The following is a 24,785-nucleotide window of genomic DNA, read 5'->3' on the forward strand; positions in this document are numbered from 1 at the left end:
TCCTCCTGCTGACCACGCTGCCCCAGTGGAGATTATAAAAGCCTCCGTGGTCCTGATCAGCTGTTCCAGACCCACCTCCGGTCCAGGTCCAGCTCAGACTCAGCGCTGCTTCAGGTCAGTCTGTAACTCCACTGTAAAACGTTCTGAATTATCCAAAAAAACAAGCAAAAAAAAGTTACCATGAGGAGAGGATAAAGTAGAATGGAACGGCTGATTTTCATCCTCAGAAGAAGCAAATAATACAAATAATTTGTAAAAGTTGCAACAATTTACAAAAAAAATCCAAGGGAATGAATTTTTCGTGCAGCCTTTTGCTGATTTCAAGCTAAACAATGACTTGTGTGGAGAAGGAGTGGATTAAATAAGTTACACCTCCTCGTCCCACTGCTTTTCCAGTATGAGAATGTTTTATTTCTAGGAACTAAGGTAGGATTATTTCTGTTTTTGTTGCATATTTGAAATAAACTGAATTTAAACTAAACGAAAAGATCCAAATTATGTAAAAGGTGTGACAAAACAAGAATGAAAAAGGAGACAAAAATGTCCCAGAAAATACAGCACGATACAAATGACGCAACAGAGGACAGAAAAGACGTGTCAGATACAAGTAATGAAAAGAACAAAATGACATGAGCGAAAAGTGACGCAATGAGACAAAAACAGCAAAAGAAGAAATGAAAGCAAATGGAAAAACATACACAAAAAGATGAAAAAGAGCGAGATAAAAACAACAGCAACATGATAAATGCAACACAACCCGAGAAAAACGATATAAAAGATGAGATTAAAACAGTAACGTGTGCAACAAGATGAAAACGAGGCAAAAAAAAAATGCAACGAGATAAAGAAATCAAAGAAAATGTTTAAAATTCAAAATAGAGGAGGAATAAACAATGTCTGAAAAACTTCAACACAAAGCCAGATGGATAATTCAAACCACTGATTAAGGTTAAGTCATTTTATCCTCAACCAGTCCCAGTACACACAGCACTTAGCATTAGCACGTAGCATTAGCACTGGGACCTGTCAAAGGCGTTTTACAGATGGATTATTTTATGTATAGTTGTGTTAAAATGACTCATAAAAGTTGATGAAACCCTGGAAGTTATTACCACAAAGAGAATAGAATAGAATAGAATAGAATAGAATAGAATAGAATAGAATAGAAACTTCACTATCATTCATACATACACAAATGTACAACAGTGTATTAGGGCCACATAAGAAAATAAAAATGCTTTTCACTATGAGAATAAAGTCGTTTTATTTCCAGAATAAAGTCATTTTATAGTGAGAATAAAGTCGTAATTTAAAAAAACTAATTATTTAACAAGAATAAAATCGTTATATTTTGAAAATAAAGTCAGAATATAATGACAATAAAGTTGTAGTTTTTAGAAACTCATTATTTAACGAAAATAAAGTTATATTTCGAGAATAAAGTCATTATATAGTGAGAATAAAGTGGTAATTTAAAAAAAAATAATTATTTAACAAGAATAAAGTCATATTTAAAGAATAAAGTCAGAATATAATGACAAAGTTGTAGTTTTAAAAAACTCAGTATTTAACGAGAATAAAGTTGTACTTTTATGAGATTAAAGTCGTAATATTTTGAAAATTCGACAGTTTCTGATTTTACAGTGAACTCAACAAACGAAGCAGCACCTTTCCCTTCTGTTGGACTCCAAAACTCGCTGTAGAATCCTCAGTTTTTTCATAAACACTAAACCCTCTAGTTCTGGTGGAACCACCGACAGTCCTGCAGACGAACACTTCATCAGTTTCTCCTCCGCAAAAGAGGAAATTTACTCCAAATCAGTTCAGTTCTTCCGACAAACCCAAATGAGTGCAAACTCGCTTCCAAGTCTTAATACTAATGCTAATGTGTTGATGGTGGGCGGGGCTAATAGGCTCAGTATTTGGCCTTTGTGCGTAAACCCCAAATGAACGTAGAAATTCACATATTGTTCCAAGTTCATTATTCGATGAGTGAGTACAACTTTATTATCATTATATTATAACTTTATTCTTGAAATATTACAACTTTATTCTTGTTAAATAATGACTTTTTTTAAAACTATGACTTTATTCTCAAAATATAACGACTTTATTCTCGTAGTGACAAGCGTTTTTATATTCTTATGTGGTGCTAATACGCCGTCATACAAATGCACATAGAACAGAAGTTTGTTGCCTGACTGTTAAAGTGATCTTATGTTAGTACTGATTAAAAATAAAATTAAAAAAGGCAATAAATACGTAATTGTAATAATATGTGAAATAAAGATGCGACTCCAGTTTTCTTGGTGTTTGTTGTAGTTTGTTGTCAGTTTGGTTCATAAAGTTCTTCCACTGTTGAAAAACCTGCAGAAGCTGTGGTTGAACTGAACCGTCAGACACACTTTTGATGTTCAGGTTGACTGTGTCGTGACCTTATGTCCGTGTGGCGTTCACTGTCTGCAGGTAAAAACATCACTCAGTCACCATGAGTCCCAAACACATCGTCTTTAAGAAAGTCTCCCGCGACAAGTCGGTAAGTTCTGCTTCTCATCACACTGTGGTTTTACTGAAACGAGCAAAGTTTTTTTTTTTTCAGGTTTAACCCAGAAAGACCCAGGGCTCCTTTTATGGTAGTTTCCAAATGAATTTTTCTCACTATTTAACTTTTCTGAAGTGATTTATCACCATTTATTACAATATTATCTTCTGTATTTTGCTCTTTTTCAATGAAAATCAGGTATTTTTTCATATTTAATTCACTGATCATGTAAATGTCCATAAAAGCTCCAATTGAAATTGATCATCAGATTATCAGAAACAGAGAAAACTGAAGAAAAACTGACTTTTTCAGCAAAATCTGTCATTAACTGAACATAAACCCAGTGTGTCCATCCACTGTCATTGATCCAACTCCATGGGTTTTACTGGTGATTCAATGTTGTAGAAGATAACAGTGTTTCCATGGTAACTATGGAGCCTCTGTACGTCCAAATGGGTCATATCTGATGACCATGAAAAGATGAAGAATTGTATTTTACATCAATTATTGACATGGATTGATAGGATTAGTGGATCAACAGGAATTAAACAGTTTAGATCAGTAGATGGTTTTGATTGTTTTTATGTCACTTTAGTCATTCTGTCATGTTAAAAATAATCATTTCTATAATATTTTGATCCACAAAAGAATGATTTCAGGTTTGAAATATTTTTCTTTTTTTTATAATTGTAAAAAAAAAAAAAAATTATATTTTGAAAATTTGAAAAGCAAAGTGTGTATCGTATATAACATGCATAGAACAATGTCACCATCCAGTTTCAGTGAGTGCGTCCTTTTTGGTTCTGCTGTTGAATGAATCAAAGGTTCAGATCCAAACGACGCCTAATTATTAAATGTGAAGTGGATTGAATGGGTCAGAACAGTAAAATACTATCAGAATAACCTAGAAATAATCACAACTCCAGGGGCGGCTGTGGCTCAGTTGATAGAGCGGGTCATCCTTTGACTGAAGGTTAGTGGTTGGAATCCTGGCTCCGACTGTCCACATGTTGAAGTGTCCTTGGGCAAGACACTGAACCCTAAATTGCTCCCAGTAGGGCCTTGCATGGCAGCAGCCACCTACTGGTGTGTGAATGGGTGAATGTGAGGAATTGTAAAGCGCTTTGGGCACCAGTAAGGTGTATAAAATGTGCTATATAAGTTCAGTCCATTTTTAGTGTGAATACATAAAATTATATAAAAATTACCAATTTTTTTATATACAAAAATAACAAATTTTTTACAATTCCTTTCACAAAAAATTTAAATAATCTCAACAACCACAAACAACCTGAAATGTCTTTAGAAAAATAAGAGTAAATTTAACTTAAAATAATAAAATAAAACTTTTCCACCGCAGGAACTTTGAGCATTACCCTGAAATTTGAAGAACCCCAGTGCGTTTCCATCTAAATTACGTGGGTAAAAACTTTAGCTTGCCCCCAGACTTTCCCCCGTAGAAGTTCCTGGTAAGGAGGTAGTACTTTTCAGATTACTTGAGGGGCGGGGCTGTGTGCTGGAGAACACTGATGGGTGGACTACACTACATTCTGTTCACCCACCACTAAGCCGCAGCAAACTTTTTTGTTTAGTTTATTTAATTTTCCACAAGCTTTGTATTTTGCTAATTCGGAAAATGGACCAATATTCTGTTTGTTATTAAATGTTTAGTGTATTTGTAGATCCACTGTGACCTGTTAGTTGTAATAAACATGTGTAAATGATAAACTGAGGTCAAATATTGATAAAACTGTTCATGTCATTGTCATTTTTTGAAAGGATGGTTTATAGATTTAACATTTTCATTTTGTAATTTTACTTCTTTCACTTTAAAACAGAAACCTTTGGAGGTGTCATTATTATTTATATGTAATTGTGTTTTTATTTTACCGGTCTGGGTCTGGGGTTCACGTTGGGCTGAATGTGGAACCTGAACTAAAATGGGTTTGTTTAGATGTTTGGAGTTGACTGAATAAACCTGCAGGATGTGGGTGTTTGATGGTCATCCACTGGGTTTGTGTTCCAGCTGACCGTCTACATGGGCAAAAGGGACTTTGTGGATCATTGCGACTTCGTGGATCCGGTCGGTGAGTTCTGCCACTAACAAAGACTAGTTTGACCAGATAGTTTGGAGGAAGACATTGATGCACTTCTTACATGTTTTCCACCTTAAAGACCCAGAACTATTTATACTGGAACAAAAAAGTTCCTCCAGACTCACAAGATTTGGAAAATTACTCAATTTATTGATGAAAATCTGCATTTTTTTTCACCTTTTACTATAAATACATGAAGAACTCAACTAATGAGGCTTGGACTTGACTGAAGAAGCATCACATCATGGACTCAGCATCTGTCGGAGGTTCTCCTTGGACTGGGACATGTACGAGATTAGAAGACAACAACCATCTCCAGGGCACAAACAGAATGTCTTTATCATCTCGGCATGGCCTCGTTAGTCCAACATTAACAATATTTAGATGGTTTTCATCATCTAAGCTTCATCAGCAGCCAAAGTAGTTTCCAGTTTCCTCCTGGTCTTCCACCAATAGGGAAGATTTGTCGTCAGTCAAATGTCCAAGCCAGTTGAAAGTTCAGACAGAACTGTTACAGGTTACCTCTGGGGGTGAAAAAAGACCTGGAACCAAAGTTAGACCCGGGTCTCTGTGGTGGAAACTGAGTTCTTCCAAACATTCCTCTGTCCATAGGAACATTTCTATGGTAGAAGTGGATTAGATCTCAGAACCTCCTCCTGTCTCTGTTTGTTTTGCAGATGGAGTTCTTCTGATCGACCCAGTGCAGCTAAAAGGAAAGAAAGGTCAGTACATGTGACCTTTGACCTGCTGGTACGTGAAAACATATGATCAGTAAAGAAAACATCCACAGCTGTGGATGAATATTTCTATATACAGAAGATGCACACATTTATGCACACCATCAATCAGTGAATAAATTACATACTAAATGGATTATTCTTACCTATGATGTATACCTATAATGTATAATATATCTACCTATAATATATCTATATAATGTACATATACTATAATCTATAACACTGGTCTACAATTTTAATAAATGATCTGCCTCAGAGATTAAATGTGCGAATTGTTACGTATTTTAATCAGATTAATTGTTAAATAAATGACCAAAGTGCTGATTTGTTGATGTTTTCCAGGTATGTGATGGTGTGTTCTTCCACATGTATGCTGGTTTATGTACATTTATACAATAGATTTATAAATGTTCCACTGATAGAACCTGTTAAGTCCATGTATTGTCATGTGCAGACAGTGTTTTGAAGTAGATTTGACAATAATATTCATTTGGACTGAAACCCATTTTATCATTAATTCTCAAATTTCACATTTTGACCCCAGACTATATCTGCAAAACTTAAGCCAACGAGCATTTAGGACTGGATTAGTCTGGATCAGTGACTCAGATGTGGTGGAATTTCACTACTTAAATTCTGGAAACATTTAACTTGTAGACCAGTGTAACGTATATTCAGTGGTCGAGTGTCTTCCATCTCAAAGTTGCCAAATTAAAATGCGCTGACACTGAATTTCAACAGGATGTTGGTACTGTATGATAAAAGCCCTCTAGTGGCCTCTGGTGGTACTGCATCGTTCCATTTCTGCTGATGTGAGTCCTTCTGTTTTCTTGTTGTTTAGTGTACGTGATGCTGTCGTGTACGTTCCGGTACGGTCGTCAGGACATGGATGTGATGGGCGTGGCCTTCAGGCGGGACCTGTTCGTGGTGACCCGTCAGGTTTACCCTGAACTTCAGGACAAGGAGAAGCTGACCCACACCAAGGTCCAGCAGAAACTGCTCCGGAAGCTCGGAGACAACGCCTACCCCTTCTACTTCGAGGTAATGACGCAAACACACAGAACATGGTTGAACAATCAGAACATTTCATCTGAACCACAAGTCCTCGTACAGCAGATCAGTTTGTCCACTTTAACCTGGAGGAGTTGGTGCCTCAGAGTTCACAGTTTACAGTTTGTTTTATAATATTATAATATTATTTTAACCCATAATGACCCAGTGTTACTTTTATGTCAGTTCCCAAATTAATTTTTCTCTATATTTAACCTTTCTTAAGTGATTTATCACCATTGATAGTAATATTTTCCTCCTCACTTTGAGTTTTCTTAGTGTAAATAATTTATTTTCCTGTTTTTAATTCACTTATCATGTAGATGTTCATAAAAGCTCCGATTAAAGTTGAGGGTTGTTCTATCAAACGCAGAGAAAACTGAAGAAAAAGTGTCTTTTTCAGTCCAATCTATCATTAATTGAACACAATCCCAGTGTGTCCATCCACTGTCATTGATCCAATTCCATGGGTTTTACTGGTGAATCAATGTTGTAGAAGATGACTGCGTTTCCATGGTAACTACGGAGCCTCTGAACATCCAAATGGGTCATATCTGATGACAATGAAAACACGACAAACTGCATTTTACAACAATTATTTTCATGTATTGATAGGACTAGTGGATCAACAGGTATTAAACAGTTTAGATCAGTAGATGGTTCTGGTCACCAGTGGCTGTTTGGGTCTTTAAGGGTTAAACTAATAAAGTATTAATATTTGATATTGATATCAATATTTTTTTTCTGTTTCTTGGAATCTTTATTTCTCAAAAAAGTCTCATAACATATAAATTATGGACCAGTTTATTAATCTTTTTCAACTCTTTAGATTGATATTGATTTAAAGAGTAGTTTTATAACATAAATAGTTAAACTTCACAAAATAAAGTTCTCGGTTCATGTGGTGATAAATAAACTAAAATATAAATGTTTTGCTCATATTTACACCTGAAGGAATTAAACTTGTTACTGATTGATGATACAGATGATTTTTAATACTTTATTTATTTAAACTGTTCTTCAAATCCATGTTTATAAAGGTTTAAAAGTCTTCATCCAGATCTGAACTCACTGAAAAAGATGCTGTGAAATGTAGCAAAGCCTCATGGGAGTTGTAGTGTATTTGAGCCGAGGATCTGATTGATATGAGTTTGTGGTTTCAGTTTCCAGACAACCTGCCGTGTTCTGTGGCTCTGCAGCCTGGACCCAATGACGTGGGAAAGGTAAGAAAAATACCCAGAATGCCCTGCTTCAGTACCGGCTGAGCATGTATGTGCAGTGATGTTTGTGTGGATCCTGATAAAGACGACGTTTGTTTGTTCATTTCATATTGTATATTTTTATTCTGTTAGACTCATGTTTTTCTCCTTCAGGGTCTTTTCACACTAAACAAACGGACCTGACCTCTGTTTTTCAGCCACTAAAATCCATCCGTTCTTTTTTTTTCTTCTTGTGACAGAAATGTGCAGTGGAGTTTGAGGTGAAGGCGTTCTGTGCTGAACATCAGGACGAGAAGGTCGAGAAACAGTGAGTCCACCTCAAACAACTGGTGCAATTAGTTCATAAAACACATAACAGTGAACAGACGCTGAAACACGACTGCAGTTATTCAGCATCAGCACAGAACGCTGAAGCTACAGTGACTCTGTCCATGACGAATGGCTGCAGAAAGCTGAAATGTTTGTACATGTCAAATTTTCTCAAACAAAACCCAGGAATCAGTCACATCCCAGGTCTTTAATAAAGGTCAGGGGTCAACACGTTGGTACAGGCTTCAAAAAAATACTATGGATAAACATCAGGAGTCTGTCATATATGTTTGCTCCAGATGAACAAAAAAGTTCAATTCTGTGAGTTTAATTTAATGCATTCAACATAATGTAGTTATTTTATGTCTGGTTTTTATGCTGTTGTTTGTTTCCTGCATCAGGAGTTCAGTGCGTCTCACCATTCGTAAAATCCAGTACAGTCCAGAGAACAGTCAAGTGGTTCCAGTCGCCGACACCACCTTCGAGTTCCTGATGTCGGAAAAACCTCTGCACATCAAACTGAGTCTGCCCAAAGAGGTCAGTCTGTCACCACCCCTTTACTCTTAGATCTTAGGCTACGTTCAGACTGCAGCCCAATGTGTTCCAAATCTGACTTTTTTGCCCGTATGATTCAAAAAAATTCCAAAGATTCCAAAAATTTTATGTGCCATTTGTGTATACATATACACATAGGAACCTTAATATGGTCGTTCAGATAAAAGATACTAGAAAAAACACATAGTTCTGTAAAAAAGTCCATGTACATCTGTAATAAAAGTGCATAAAAACTGACCCAGGAGACAATAAAATGAAATGAATAAACAAATAAACAAATAAATACACTGTATCCAATCTGTTACAGACAGTTTGAACAGCACTAATCTGACCCAGACCACTTTCATATGTGGTCCTAAATCTGACCCAGACCACTTTCATATGTGGTCCTAAATCTGACCCAGACCACTTTCATATGTGGTCCTAAATCTGACCCAGACCACTTTCATATGTGGTCCTAAATCTGATACGTATCTGATATTTTCCAATGCGACTTCAGTCTGAATGGCCAGACCACATTTATCCGACCTTTATGTCATTAAATGCGACAAACGTCACAATTCAGCGTCCCTCCATATTTCCTTCTGTAAACACAGTGTGTGTCCGTGTGGTCTTGTATTCCATCAGGACCTCTTTAGTCCATGTGGGTCACTTCAGGGTCACACTCAGTTCAGATTCAAAACTGATAGAAGTCGCATTTAATGTGGAATATGAACCAACACACAAAAAAATCAGATTTCACCAAAACTTGACAAAGACCTAGTGTGTGAACGGAGCCGTAGAGGACTAGTCTGGATCCTCTTATTTCTAGATCCATGAGGTGAAGATGGATTATAATGAACAGATCCAGTTTAAGTTACTCTGAAACATGAAACTGCTGAGAACACTTTCTTTGTATGTTCTTGTCATTAATAATCCATGATGATCTTATCTTATTGAAACCCTGTGGACTTGTGTGTTTGTGTGCAGACGTTTTACCACGGTGAACCGGTCAAAGCTATGGTTGAAATCACCAACTCCTCCAACAGGAACATTAAGGACATCAGTCTGTCAGGTGACCTTTCATACACATCCATACTCTGACCTTATTAAGAACCTCACAATCCACCCTTAAAACACACTGAAGGGTTTTAGTCGAGCTTCCTTTATTATTACCTCAGATGTTCAGTTGTTGGTTGAATGGGACAGAGCAACACAGCCGACAACCTGGAGGGGGCGGGGCCTGAAGTGGCTCATGTGCATTTAAAGGGCCAGCGCTCCAAACCACCTTTCTGGTGTCATTACTCAGAAATAGGGTTGAAGATGGACCTGTGGAGTTGAATGAATGAAGAATTCAGAGCCAAGCAGAGCATTTACAGTTTATGGAGACCACAGGGAAATGTGGGGGTATGAAGAATCCCATTTAAAAAAGACTAATATCACTCCTTAAACACTGAACTGTTTTTATATTTATAATGAAGATTTCTTTGTTCAGGGGATGAATAACAGCAAAAACAAAAGAAACAAACATGAGAAATAAACAAGATCCCATCCATCTCTAGCTGTGTTCAGAGGTCATTGTTTTAAAGTAGATATTGTCAGTTTTTCCAACATGGATTCACCCCTCTTTAACCCATAAAGACCCAGGGCTACTTTTATGGCAGTCCCCAAATGAATTTTTCTTTCTATTTAACTTTTCTTTAGTGATTTATCACCATTTATTATCATATTATTTTCTGTATTTTGCGTTGATTCAGTGAAAATCGTGTATTTTTCTATTTTTAATTCACTGATCATGTAGATGTTCATGAAAACCCAGATTAAATTTGAGGGTTATTATATGAAGAATGGAGAAAACTGAAGAAGAAGTGACTTTTTCAGTAAAATCTCTCATTAACTGAACGTATACCCAGTGTGTCCATCCACTGTCATTGATCCAACTCCATGGGTTTTACTGGTGAATCAATGTTGTAGAAGATGACAGTGTTTCCATGGCAACTACGGAGCCTCTGATCGTCCAAATGGGTCATATCTGATGACCTTGAAAAGATGAAGAACTGTATTTTACATCAATTATTGACATGGATTGATAAGATTAATGGATCAGCAGGCATTAAACATATACATGAGTAGATGGTTTTGGGTCTTTATGGGTTAAACTCAGATGTTTTTAAAGCAGATCTCTGTCAGATTTTTCTTTTTGTTACATTCAGCTTAATTTGTGAAACTGACCGTATACAGTTTGTCTGTAGTATTGTAGTAAAATCAAACCTCGTACTTTGTGTGGTTGCAGTTGAACAAGTGACCAACGTCGTTCTTTACTCCAACGACAAATATGTTAAATCAGTGGCCAAAGAGGAGACCACGTAAGTAGGACTGACTGATGTGACTGTTTTTACCGACCGATCAAACCCTTCTCACTGACCTGGAGTCATCCACTGTGTTTCAGGGACTGTGTTCCCTCAGGGACGAGTCTGAAGAAAGAGTTCACCCTGTACCCTATGCTGGCCTACAACAAGGAACGTAGAGGACTGGCCCTGGATGGACGCCTCAAACACGAAGACACCAACCTGGCTTCGTCCACCATGTGAGACACTAGACCAGGGCTGTCAAACTCATGTTAGTTCAGGGGCCACGTACAGCCTAATATGATCTAAAGTGGGCCGGACCAGTAAAATAATATAAATAATAGGATAACAATAACTTTTGAGTGAAAAAATTAAAATTCCATAATGAAAATGTTTACATCTATTAATTGTGCTTGAACATAACATGAACAAATATGAACAAGCTGAAAATTCTTTTGTAAAATAAATGGAATGTTAAGAATATTACGCCTTAGTTTATCACTTATACATGTGAATCACAACTTAGAGATCACAGTGGATCTACAAATACACAAAATATTTAATAACAGGGAGAATACTATTAAAAATTCCACATACTTCTCTTAAGACATTTTAGATATCTACATTTTTTGTTAAAGGTTAGTCTGTAAATGTAAATATTCTTGTGTAATGAAACTTTTTTACACTAAAACAAAGAGAAAAAATATACAGTTTTCATTATTCATGGGTTATTATGATACTGTTTTACTGGTCTGATCATTTTTAGATTGAAATGACCTAAAATGATTTTAACATCCTTTATTGTTAATATCTTCAGTGTAATTTTTGCATTTCACAAATTCATCCCAAGGGCCGGATTGGACCGTTTGGTGGGCCGGATTTGGCCCCCGGCCCGCATGTTTGACACCTGTCCACTAGACTGTCCAACGTTAGACTGTGGACAGACGGTGTTTAGAGACGAGTCTTTACTGAGTCTGTTTTATTTACATGAAGTGATGAGTTTTAGGTCAGCTTTTCTTTGGTTTTAGTCTTCGTCTGACTTTCATGTGGCTAAATGAATATTAAGACTTTTGGAATTCCTCAGGGCTCTATCCTCGGTTCTCTGATGTTTAACCTTCAGCTCATATTGTAACAGTCAAACCATCCACTTGAGTTATTACTGACTCGGAATTTAGTTAATTGAGACATTTGGTCCAGTTTGGTTTTTAACCTCAGTTTTGTTTGAGTTAGTTTTAGAGGTCAGAAGCAGGTTTAGTTTGAGTTTTAGATGAACTGAAGATGAGAACAGTCTGATAACTACGTCAAGACATTTTATCCTTCTGTATTCTTTTATTTTCTTAAAATTATGTTTGTTCTACAAAGTGCCTTTTTATGTGCGGCTCCCTTTCATTTTAGTTTGTTTTGTGTCATTGGTTATAGTTTTTATTTATCTGTATCTGTATTCCATTTACTGCCATGTTTTATATTGTGGCCGTTTTTAGTTTTATTTCGGTGAGTGAATCCACTGCTGGTTGGAGTGCATTTAACCTGGTTTTGAATCTGTCACAGTGAGTTTTTAAGGTGGACTCTGTCTTTGTGTCAGTGTGAAGCAGGAGGTGTTGAAGGAGGTCCAGGGGATGCTGATCTCATATAAGATGGTGGTGAGGATGATCGCCTCTGGGTGAGTCTGTTCAGACCTGACGTCAAAGTCCACTCACATGTGTAAACAAACACACACACTAAAAGCTGTCATTTCAGTGTTAAACTGGCTCATCTTTGTCATGTTGGTGTTTTTCATCATCACTGCATAAGATGTTCATCGTTCAACATGTGAAAACTCATTCATTGCACTGCTTCTATTCATGACATCTGCTTTAGAGATAGATTTGATGGAAAAAAAATTAACTTAAAATATATCATCGCCAAGGTGTGATTTGTCAAAAAATAAAAATAAAAAAACAGAGGGGGGGGTGTTCTTTTGTCCTATGGGTGGGGCGTGGGGGCAGCAGTTATACGTGAGGGTGTGGTCCATAACTAACGTAACTAACGCTGGGGTGAAACTTTCCATACTTTCAACGTCCAGCTCCTGGTTCTATTCCTCTCTTCTACAGCGGATTTTGCACGAAATTTTCACACCTTCTAGCCTGTATCCACTGGACCCCCTTCACTGCTCTATGGCGCCCCCACAAAAGCTGGGCCCCATGAATTGGTCCCATTTACACCCCACCCCTCAGCTCCCCCACGGCGCCCCAGTACATGGGGACGTTTACGAACTCTGAGACTGCTGACAGTTGGGTTCAGGTGAACGTTAGTGTCAGTAATGTAGGATATAGGAGGAAGAAAACTGACACAACCTGCTGGTATTTACATTGGGTGGCTGCCCCCCCCCCCCCCCCCCCCCCCCCCCCCCAGGATGAAATTCATTGAGCAGAAGTATGGATATAAAAACCGGACTGTAAAAAACTAATCATACCCTGATCATCACCATCAATAAACTGCAGTGGTCCATGTTTGTGAATGTATTTAAAAAAAAAAAAAAAAGATAAATACATCCAACAGTTCCAGAATGAACTCAACATTATCTTCATAAAACATAACATTATCGAAAAGTAATTTAAGGAAAGTAGGACATGATGTTGAGAGATAATGGATGTTTTTCTCAAAAAACTGAATTAAGAATTGAGGATAAATTAATCCTGTTTTGATGAGAAATCACGTCCTAGTGGTGTGAAGTGGTATTACAGTTACATCCCATTAACCAGACTGGCTCTTACTATAAGTAAATAAAACCCATAAGTCGATCAGTTACACTACCAAGACGTAAAATCATTAGTTTAACAGTAGCTCACCCATCACCTCTCCCACTCCTGTAGCCCTGCCCCTTTTGTCCAAATATGGTTACTTCAAAATCCTAAAGGTCAACATGCTGACAGCCAATAGGAGACGGCGCCCAACCACCATCAATACTCTGCAGTGTCGATCTGCCAGGGTCAAAGAAAACACAAGTGGGTTATTTCTGCAAGTGGTTCCCTGTGATGTGGACTAAATTTCAGGACGTTCTCATGAATCATCACCAGTGAAACAAACCTGGTGGATATTTGAGGTGATGGTCCGTATCTTCTGCAGTAACAGAAACCCCCCCACTGGGTCGGAGGGAAAAGAACCTCCGTCATGTGTTGAATAAAGTCAGAGTTTGTGTGTTTGATGAACCTCCTTTAATCCTAAAATGTGTTTTGTGTTTGTGTTCCAACAGGACCATCGGATCCAGGTACGACCCCCTTTGGTTTTTTTCCCGTTTCATTCCGTTGTATCTTGTGTTTCTTTGTGTGTTTTTCTTACAGTGTGTGTTTTTTTTTGTGTGTTTTCTAGTGAGGTGTCTCTGGAGGTCCCGTTCAGACTCATGAATCCTAAACCTGAACCAGGTACCGGTCCTCTAACACCAGGTCCAACCCCCCAAAACGGGCCTAAAGCGCTGACGGTGTTGTTGTCTTTGTTGTTGTTGTTGTTGTTGTTGCACAGATAGTTTTCCTCCTCGTCTTGCGTTTCATCCAGGCCTCTTCGTTGCCAGGTCTGCTCGGCTCTTGTCAGGTTTTAGTTTCCCGTTGACAGATTCTCACTCACGTTTTTGTGAGTTTGTTCTGAACCCTCTGACCTCGTCCTCGCTGACGGATCCAGACAAACCCAAAGTGGGTCAAACGCCGTCTTCGGACCGGGTCGTCTTACACGTCGGACACCCTCTATTGTCCCATGTCCGTCTATTTCTGAACATTTTCTTATCGTCTGCAGTTAAATGTGAATCGTATGTTTCATAAGTTCATCCAAACACGGCCTCATTGTTTTGTCGAGTAGATGATCAGAAATATCGACTTCAGAGGAAACGTGAGGAATGACATGCACATTTATATTCGTGGAGTCGGTTTATTCAGACTAAAGCGGCTCCAGTTCAGACTTTTCAACAACTCGCAAAATTTCCAACCTTCACAAAGCGCCCGAGACATCCTAAAAACATCCATTTTTTTCATTTTGTTGATAATTTTTGCTTATTTGTCTGCATTATGTTTATTTTTATAGATCATTTGGCTCCATTTTGTTCCATTTTTTTCCTTATTTTGTTCTTTTTTTTTTTAAACATCAATTTGTTTTATTTTTTTGATTATTTTGCTCCTTTTTTGGTTCATTTTCATGTTTATTTTTGCTTTTTTTTTTTTAAAGTTCTACTTTTTGCTTTACTTTTATTGATTATTTTACTGATTTTTGTTCCTTTTTGGCCCATTCCATTGATTATTTTTGCTTATTCTTTGTTCATTTGACTTATTTTGCCATTTTAATTTTTAAAAAAAATCATTTTAGTTTATTCTTATTAATGATGTCGATCATTTTTGTTCCTTTTTTACCGATTTCATTGATTACTTTTGCTTATTTTTTGTTCAATTACTTTTTGGTTTAGTTTCATTGATTATTTGTCTCCTTTTTGTTCCTTTTTTGCTCATTTTGTTGTTTATTTTATTTACTTTTTTTTTTTGTTCAGGTTTACTTTTTGACTTTTATTGATTATTTGGCTCCTTTTTTTTCTTTTTGGCCCATTCCGTTGATTATTTTTGCTTATTCTTTGTTCATTTCACTTATTTTGCTAATTTTTTTTTTTTTTTTTTTTTTATCATTTAGGTTTTTAGGTTTACTCGTATTAATGATGTTGATCATTTTTATTCCTTTTTGGTGATTACTTTTGCTTATTTTTTATTCAATTAATTTTTGATTTAGTTTCATTGATTATTTTTACTCCTTTTTGTTCCTTTTTGGCTCATTTTGTTGTTTATTTTTGTTTTGGTTTTCAGTTTAACTTTTTGACTTTTATTGATTATTTTGCTTTTTTTTGGTTAATTTTTTGCTCATTTTGTCGTTTATTTACAATTTTTTTTTTTTCCAGTTTTACTTTTTTGACTTTTATTGATTATTTGGCTCCTTTTTTTTCTTTTTGGCCCATTCCGTTGATTATTTTTGCTTATTCTTTGTTCATTTCACTTATTTTGCTAATTTATTTATTTATTTATTTTTTTTATCATTTAGGTTTACTCGTATTAATGATGTTGATCATTTTTATTCCTTTTTGGTGATTACTTTTGCTTATTTTTTATTCAATTAATTTTTGATTTAGTTTCATTGATTATTTTTACTCCTTTTTGTTCCTTTTTGGCTCATTTTATTGTTTATTTTTGTTTTGGTTTTGGTTTTCAGTTTTACTTTTTGACTTTTATTGATTATTTTGCTTTTTTTTTGGTTAATTTTTTGCTCATTTTGTCGTTTATTTACAATTTTTTTTTTTTTCCAGTTTTACTTTTTTGACTTTTATTGATTATTTTGCTCCTTTTTTTTTTCCCTTTTTGGCCCATTCCGTTGATTATTTTTGCTTATTCTTTCTCCATTTCACTTATTTTGCTAATTTTTTTTCTTATCATTTAAGTTTACTCGTATTAATGATGTTGATCATTTTTATTCCTTTGTGGTGATTATGTTTTACTTATTTTGTTCTTTTTTTTTAAAAATCTTTTTGGCTCAGTTTTATTAACTTTGGTTTGTTTTGGTTGATTTTTTTTATTGTTTAAAAGTCTTCTTTCTTTTTAATCCTTCTTTTTTACTGATCAGAACGTGGACACATTCAGGTCTTTTTAAATGTTATTTTTACACATGACCAACATGTAAAGCAGTGGGATCGGTCCACTCATCCGGAGCGTTGGATGTGGTGGTCGTGGTGGTCATTAAGGGGTCATTAAGGGGTCGTTAAGGGTTCATTAAGGGGTCGTTAAGGGTCACCTCAGGTCAGGCGGCTGTTCTGCCGTGCAGCCTCTCGTCGATGAGCTGTAATCTGGACGTTAATCTCAGGTTCCATAAACTGCAGTAACAGCACAAACGACGGCAGCTGTCAGCGAAACACAACACAAGCTGATTAACACACACATGTTCTGTCTGAACCCACTCACGCCTCTGTTTGTTTGTTCGTTTGTTTGTTTGTTTGTTTGTTTGTTTGTCTGCTTCCTCTTCTTCGATGGACTCTGCAGCCAAGGAGAGGTACGACCACCCTTCACTCTTCACACCAGCACAACCCCCTTACATCTAAATCTGTCCACACAGACTGTAGAAAACCACAGCTAGATGGCGCTGCAGTCACACTTAGCTGCACTGCCACCATTTAGATCCAAGCCAATCCAACTTTACTTGTAAAGCACTTTAAAACACCTGCAGTGGACCAAAGTGCTGTACAGAGGAATAATTAAAACCAAAATAGAAGAATAAAATACAGAAATAGATATAAAGACATAGAAACTGTACAAAAAAGAAAAAAAGTGCTATGCAGAAGAATAAATAAAACCCAAATAAAAAGAATAAAATACAAGAATAGATTAAAAAGCCATACAATTAAAAACAACAAAGTAAATAAATAAATAAAACAGATAAATAAGAACAATAAACCACTACCAAATAAAAACAATAGAATAAAGATAGTACCTTCAAACATCTCACATGGTTTCAAAAGCCAAGGAGAAAAGATGGGTTTGAAGAAGGGATTTAAAAACAGACAGAGGAGGCCTGTCTGATATGCAGAGGCAGATGGTTCCATAGATTATCACCTTTTTTCTGTATTTTTATCGACATTAAAGTAAAACACTGCACAGAACAAACAAATACTGTGAAGGAGGAGTGTTAACCATGGAACAGCAGCAGAAAATATCATAGAAATAAAAATATTACACCAACAACTGCTGATGTTTTAGCTTATGATTTAGATTTTACCGTCTTTATGGAATTGTCTTTTGTAGTTTGATTCTTATCAACAGTGGTACATGTGAATGTAAAAAGAAAAATGGAATTCAATTTATTAGGTTTTTATTGTTTCCAGAATCAACAGATTTTTTTATCATTCATTTCTTGCATTTTCTCAGGTTTATTACAAATGAAGTCTTCACCTTAATGTATTCTGAGATTAAATAAAAATAATAATAGTAATAGTTGTAATAGTAATAATAACAATAATAGGTACGACACTGATGATGAAAATCAGACATTTCTGGATTAAATTGATAATATATTGAGGAAAAGTCCAAATATTTTTAATGATAATTTTCTCATTAACAAAATATAGAAGAGGATTAGCGTCACTGGGGAAAAACAGTTAAGGTCCTATATACATACATACATATATATATATATATATATATATATATATATATATATATATATATATATATATATATACATACATACATACATACATACATACATACATACATATTTATTTATTTATTTATTTATTTATTATTTTTATTATTATTATTATGAGAAAAATATCTGAATTCTGAGATTAATGTCAGAATTTGGACTTTTTTCTCAGACTAATAATAAAAAATATATATTGGGCCTTAATATTTTTTTTTTTCCCCCCAGTGGCCCTAATCCTTTTCCATTGAAAAAAATCCATATTTTCCATATTTTTATGACAAAGTTTCAGTTTCATCTGAACATTGAAGTGAAATATAGAAATAATGAAATCAAATAACATAATAATCGGTCACTTGTCATTAAATCGTGTTTGTTGCATCTGTGGAATTCAGCCTTTGAAAACATGAACCTACATTTGTTTTTCTACTTCCTTCTCATAATAGATGTTTATATAGAAGAAGTGGCTGTAGGTGTTGGTTCTTTCTGTTGCGTGGCTTTTGTCGTCTTGTTAACGTGGCGGTTGCGTTGATGTTGTGTTGGACTGGGTTTCACTTCCTATTGTTCTAGAAGTGCTTTTACTGACAGTGTTGAACTGGAACTGATCTCATGTTTATTTGTCTATTGTTCATCATGTTCTGGTCTTATTTCACTTCGTTTTTGTGCCTAAACTGAAACAAACCTGAGCCGTGACATTGTCTCAACCTAAATGTTACGTAATGATTTAACTGTAAAGCATCACGTGTCTAAACATTTTCTGTGTACGTCACCGTCAGTGAATGGAAACCCACGTTTTCTGTGGTTTTGGCTTCAGGAAGTGATGTTTAACTGTTGATCTGTCAGTGATTTTAGATGTTTGGATGGTTTTATCAGAACAAGCAGGACATTCACTGAACCATTCACTGAAATAAGAGAAAAAAACAAACATAAACATTTAGGTCCAGTTTTTGTTTTTGTTTTTTCATTTTGTTTTGTTACATTGTTTCCTTTTTTTTGTTTGTTTTTTTGTTTGTTTGTTACATTGTTTGCATCTCGTTTTTTTTTTTTTTATTTGGTTTGTTTTGTTATGTTGTTTCCATCTTGTTTTTTGTTGCATTGTTACCATCTTTTTTTGTTTTGCTTGTTTGTTACATTGTTTCCATCTCGGTTTTTTTTTCTGTTTTTTGTTTGTTTGTTTGTTTTGTTACATTGTTTGTATCTCGTTTTGTTTGTTTGCTTTTTGTTACATTGTTTCCATCTCGGTTTTTTGTTTGTTTTTGTTTTATTACATTGTTTCCATCTTGTTTTTGTTTGTTTTTTTGGGGGGGGGGGGTGTTTTGTTGTGTTGCTTCCATCTTGTTTTTGTTTTTTCTATTTTGTTTTATGTTGTTTTGATCTTGTTTTTATTTTTCACGTTTTATTAAATTATTTCCGTCGTGTGCCTTTTTATTTTGTTATAATTTCGTTCCATCTTTTGTCATTCTTTTGTCGTACAGTCGGTCCAGATCTTCGTCCTTTCAGTCCTTGTTTTTCTGCTCTGATAAGCAGCTCCCACGTCAAACATCAGTCTTGAATAAGCTGATCCAGATTATTTTTTGAAAACAGACTCCACTCGTTACTATATGAAGTTTGTAGTTTTGTTTTTTTTGTGTGTTATTTTGCTCAGTGAGATGAAAACAGACAAAAACCAGACCTCACAGAGTCTGAAAACGTGAAACTAATGCGGAAACAGTCAGATAAATGATGGATGACTGTTATTGGTGTCATCATTCCGGACTTTTCCAGGAAAGCGGAGTGTAAGTGATGAGGCTGAAACAATCCCCCCGTCCTGTATCTGCAGGAAACTGACCCGGCTTTGGCTCTTTATCGCCTTTATCGTCGCTCACAACACTTTTTCCTCCCAGATCAGATGCATTTGCTCTGTTGTTCTGGCGTGTGATCGCTGCTCGGGCTTCATTTCACTTCTATTCACGTCCAATCTGATGTCTGACACAACGCCGCCCGAAATCCACCTGCAGGGATCAGCCGCCACGTTCCCATCGGAGTCACCCGAGGACCCAAAAACGCTTGTGTAACGGCCGCTTACGTAAAGATGAACGCAGCATTCTGCCTCCGGTTTGCCTTTCACTGCTCTTTATTATTGTCATTGTCTGTGCTTTTAGAGACACAAATATCAGGTCATGACACTTTGATCGTTCCCCTGGGGGAGAAAACATCGAACAGAACTGTGGGAAGATGGTTTTAACCGGCGGCGTTTTCACCTGAGATCAGAGGTTAAAGGTCACACGTAGAAGAACAGGGACTGAGGTTGAAGTAGAACTGGTTCCAAAAGTCTAGAATCTGAACCCTCACCTCATATTAACCCTTAAACACCCAAAGATCCACCGGCGACCAAAACCACCCCCTGGTCTAAACTGTTTAATACCTGATGATCCACTAATATTATCAATACATGTCAATAATTGGTGGAAAATACAGTTTTACCTGAAATATTCATAGGATAAAATCCACAAAAAAAAATCTACAAAAATGTACAAAAATGAACCAAAAAACCTTGAAATATGGCATAAAAGTGAACAAATCCGCCTGAAGTGAGGAGAAAATGAGCAAAATACTGGAAAAATGAGGAGAATTCATCATCTCATACCAACCAGAAAAATCTACTGATGGAACTGTTTAATCCAGTGTTTTTCAACCTTGGGGTCGTCTCTAACACAGACACAAACAAACCACACTATAATACATGGTGATCCATTAATATTATCAATACATGTCAATAATTGGTGGAAAATACAGTTTTACCTGAATTATTCATAGGATAAAATCTACAAAAAAAATCTACCAAGATTTACAAAAAAATGAACCAAAAATCCTTGAAATATGGCATAAAAGTGAACAAATCTGTCTGAAGTGAGGAGAAAATGAGCAAAATACTGGAAAAATGAGAGAATTCATCATCTCATACAGAACCAGAAGGATCTACTGATGAGTTTGTGGTTTTTTTGCATCAAAAAATCTGGTTTGTTTCCATTACAAACATGTCATTTAAAGTAGGGATGTCCGATATTGGCTTTTTTTCCAAAAACCGATATGCCGATATTGTCCAACGCTTAATTTCCGATTCCGACATCTACCGATACCGCCGCCAATATATGTGGGATATTAAACTAATTTTAGGTAACATCACATATCTCCTGTCATGGAATTAACACATCATGACTAATTTTATTGTGATGCCCCATTGGATGCATTCTCCAATGCAACAAGGCTTTCAAAATGTAAACACTGTCTGTGCAAAGAATACATACTTCAACTGAAGTTGTGGAAAAAATGCCATATTTATTTATTTTCTCTCCCTCCCTCCATGAGTCTATTACAGTGTGGCAACTCTACTGTACTATTTTGAAAACTGCACATTTCTTTCAGCTACAAACAATGCTTCATTTATGCGTTGGTAAATGCCGGTGAAATCAAGGCATTATTTTATTGGTTGTAATGATAGGCAAAAAAAAAAAAAAAAAACGATATTCACCGATATTACATTTTTATGCCAATATCAGGCCAACGTCCCTAATTTAAAGGGTTAAAAAAATGACCTTTATTGAGTACTAGCGGTATTGTACCTGTGGTGCCATTGTACGATAGCATGGTAAGTGGAGGTTGCCTGCCACCACTATCCATTTGTAAACTATCATTTAATCCTGCTTTGTGCAGGTAATAATTGGAGCCAACATGTGAGGCATGAAGGGAAGAGCATGTATGTGTTTGTCCTGTCAAACATGATTACATTCACACAGCGGCAGTGAACTGCAGCCTTCACACTGTAGCATCGTCTGCTAGCAGTAGAAATGTCATGAACGGAAGCAGAACCACCTCTGAAAATGGAGTATGGAGGCAGGGATGAAGAATTCAAAGTAGAGAGAGGCTAAAATCTCCCAGCATACCTCACAACATTTGAATACACACATAAAATTGTGCCTAGTAGACAGTCAGGTGATGTCTGTATTCATTTGGTGAGTTTGTGAAGGCTGAGGAAAAGTCGTACAAACGCCCTCCTGAGCTGCAACATCGAAGGGACACAGAACGTGTTTTATATAGGAGGGTCTGAGTATTTATTCACCTGGGTTTGGTGTTTCAGGTGCAGCTTCAGCAGATGCCATGAGTTAAACGTCTGTAACACAGACACAAACAAACCACCCACACTTTGATAATTAAATACTGTGGGTACAAGTTTAAGGATCTGAGTTTATCTGAAATCAAACCCAAAATAATCACGTACAATGAACTGTGTTTTTCAGTGTTGAGACTGATGACATGGTGTTTGAGGAGTTTAAGCGAGCCTACCTGAAGGGAGTGATCGGCGACGACGACGAGTCCCCGACCGAGGCCTGAACGCACCACGGCTCCACCCACCTCCATCCCCCCAGTCCACCTTTAACCCCCCGGTCCACCTCCAACCCCTGGTCCACCTCCACGCCCGTGGTCCACCTCCAACCCCTGTTCCACCTCCAACACCCTGGTCCACCTCCACCCCCCTGGTCCACCTCCACCCCCCTGGTCCACCTCCAACCTCCCTGGTCCACCTCCACCCCCCTGTTCCACCTCCACCCCCCCGGTCCACCTCCACCCCCCCGGTCCACCTCCACCCCCCTGGTCCACCTCCAACCTCCCTGGTCCACCCCCACCCCCCTGGTCCACCTCCACCCCCCTGGTCCACATCCACCTACCTCCGACCACCGTGATGGAACCCACAGTAACTCATGTTTCCGCTGTTGAACTGGAAGACTGAGCTCTTCTTTCATGGATGTGATGGAGCGTCGTCAAGGTGACGCAGAGGTACATTTAACCCTTTAACATCCTCTCAGCTGATTGTTGACGTCAGTAGAACTGATCGACTGATTCATTCAGTCAAAACACGTTACAAAGAAAAAATCCATCTGACGTCTTTGCGTCTGGAAACACTTCCACTTGTTTTTATGTTTAACAGTTTCAGAGGTTTTTACTTCAGCTGAGATTAAATATAGTTTAACGCTCTGCTGTCCAGGTGAGCATATTAAACACACTTTACACTTCATGTTATTAAAGGTCAGATAATTTTTCATAATTTGTTTTAAGTCAGAATTCAAAAGTTGTTCGTTTTTACATGATTTTTATAATTCTAATCCATCCACTAAAACCATCCCATAATAAATTAAATTCCTACACTAACACCCTTCTACCAAGTGAGTATAAAATACACACTGACACATTTAACATTTGACCTACAACCAAAAATAATAATAAACATGAACCAATGTTGGTGTTAATCACTGACAGATGACAGGATGAAAAAAAAAACTTCAAATTTTTATGTAGATTATTAATAAAAAAAAAAAGTTTGTGTTTTTTTGCATCAAAAAAATCTGGTTTGTTTCGATTACTAACATGTCATTTAAAGGGTTAAAACTATGACAGTTATTGAATATTTGCTATTTTTGTTTATGGCTGAACCCATGGACATGGATAACACAACATTTTGTCATGTAGATTTTTTTTTTTTTTTTACAATCAATGAATGAAAACCATGAAATGACTTGACGTGAATGAATGTTTCAGTTGGAAAAAAAAAAAAAAAAAATCCTGATTGTTATTTTTTGCCAGGATATTTAAGGTGGATGTTAAAGGGTTAAAGCAAGAGGAAACTGGGAAAAAAAGAAACAGAAAATATAATACTTTTTCATCTAATGTAGAAAAACAAATAGAATCAAATAAAACGTTTATTTAGGAACAATAAGGTGTTGTTTCACAGACTCCAGTTCTTCTGTCTGTACTTTATTTAATGAATTAATTGGTTTATAAAGTGTCAGAAAATAGTAAAGAATCTTTGTTGTTTTAGCTGAAATGTTTAGTTGTGTGGTTTTTCTGTAGTTCTGTGATTTAATGTGTTCTGTAGTGAAACCTGTGATGTTTCCTTGTTTTCCGTCTGCGTTTACACGAACAGTTGGAGTCGGTGTAGATCATATTAACGTGTGTTTACCGACGCTAATCACAGTGTCAGTAGTTTAGCTTCCTGTACGATGAATGGCGCTCTTCTGGAATAAAAGAAAACATTTGTTGCCAATGAATGTGTTGGTGTTAAATCTGTTCATTGCGTTTACTGAACATTTCATTTCATTTCTTCAAATCCCCATTAGCAGCTGAAACATCAGTTGTTATTCTTCCTGGGGTCTCTTCTACATTACATTACAGTTTTAATTATTTCTATTAATTTTAAACCATTCACGCCCACACACACAAACAAACGGGACATATAATACAACAGCCCAATGCAATAAAAATAAGGTTTTAGGTCCTTAGGACACATGATCGTAAACCACAGGAGATAAGTAAACACACTGTCAGTACGGGGTTTTACATAGAGCTGAGGTATCACTTCTGCTTGACTTTAGAGTCACATGACACCAGTCCATTTTCTGTGACCCAGCCCACCTAGCACAAGGGGGTCAGCCCAGAGTTTGAAGATCAGTTTACAAGGATGATAAAAGTGATGTGTATTGGAATGTCTGGATCCATTTTCATGGTTGGGGTGTGGATCCTCAGCGCTGAGTCATACTGTGAACTTTGTTTGTGGTCAGATAAGCCAAATTAAACTGATAAAAATGAGACCTAAAAGAATCCAGACTTTTTCTTGGAGCTTCCAACAAAAGAACACGTTAACAAATAGATGCAAACTGTGGAATGTAATGTTACTGTTAATGTCAAGGACAGACTTCATTTTATTTATAAAGAAAACTTGA

At 36.5% G+C, this 24,785-nt stretch overlaps 1 protein-coding gene across 2 annotated transcripts; it reads left to right on the plus strand.

Moving 5' to 3' along the window:
• sagb (S-antigen; retina and pineal gland (arrestin) b) lies at positions 1 to 22,932 on the plus strand. Of its 2 annotated transcripts, XM_030152112.1 has the most exons (17): positions 1 to 114; positions 2,467 to 2,536; positions 4,569 to 4,629; positions 5,316 to 5,360; positions 6,220 to 6,419; positions 7,592 to 7,651; positions 7,888 to 7,955; positions 8,359 to 8,494; positions 9,482 to 9,566; positions 10,785 to 10,857; positions 10,941 to 11,078; positions 12,422 to 12,499; positions 14,072 to 14,086; positions 14,188 to 14,240; positions 16,875 to 16,884; positions 22,308 to 22,415; positions 22,703 to 22,932. In XM_030152112.1, the coding sequence occupies exons 2-16, from the start codon at positions 2,489 to 2,491 to the stop codon at positions 22,399 to 22,401; spliced, it is 1,164 nt and encodes a 387-aa protein (XP_030007972.1). In that variant the 5' UTR covers positions 1 to 114; positions 2,467 to 2,488; the 3' UTR covers positions 22,402 to 22,415; positions 22,703 to 22,932. The 2 variants fall into 2 exon arrangements, with proteins under 2 accessions (XP_030007972.1, XP_030007973.1); XM_030152113.1 differs by lacking the exon at positions 22,703 to 22,932 and having other exon boundaries at positions 22,311 to 22,677.
• Positions 22,933 to 24,785: the final 1,853 nt, after the last annotated feature.

This window comes from Sphaeramia orbicularis, chromosome 13 (assembly GCF_902148855.1).
Source record: "Sphaeramia orbicularis chromosome 13, fSphaOr1.1, whole genome shotgun sequence".
In the NCBI taxonomy this organism is placed as follows: Eukaryota; Metazoa; Chordata; class Actinopteri; order Kurtiformes; family Apogonidae; genus Sphaeramia; species Sphaeramia orbicularis.

Excerpts from the sequence above, each read along its gene's own strand:
- sagb (XM_030152112.1), top strand. The coding sequence starts at position 2,489 with ATGAGTCCCAAACACATCGTCTTTAAGAAAGTCTCCCGCGACAAGTCG. Across the intron at positions 2,537-4,568 it reads AAGTCTCCCGCGACAAGTCG|CTGACCGTCTACATGGGCAA; the intron begins GTAAGTTCTGCT and ends TTTGTGTTCCAG. Across the intron at positions 4,630-5,315 it reads CGACTTCGTGGATCCGGTCG|ATGGAGTTCTTCTGATCGAC; the intron begins GTGAGTTCTGCC and ends TTTGTTTTGCAG.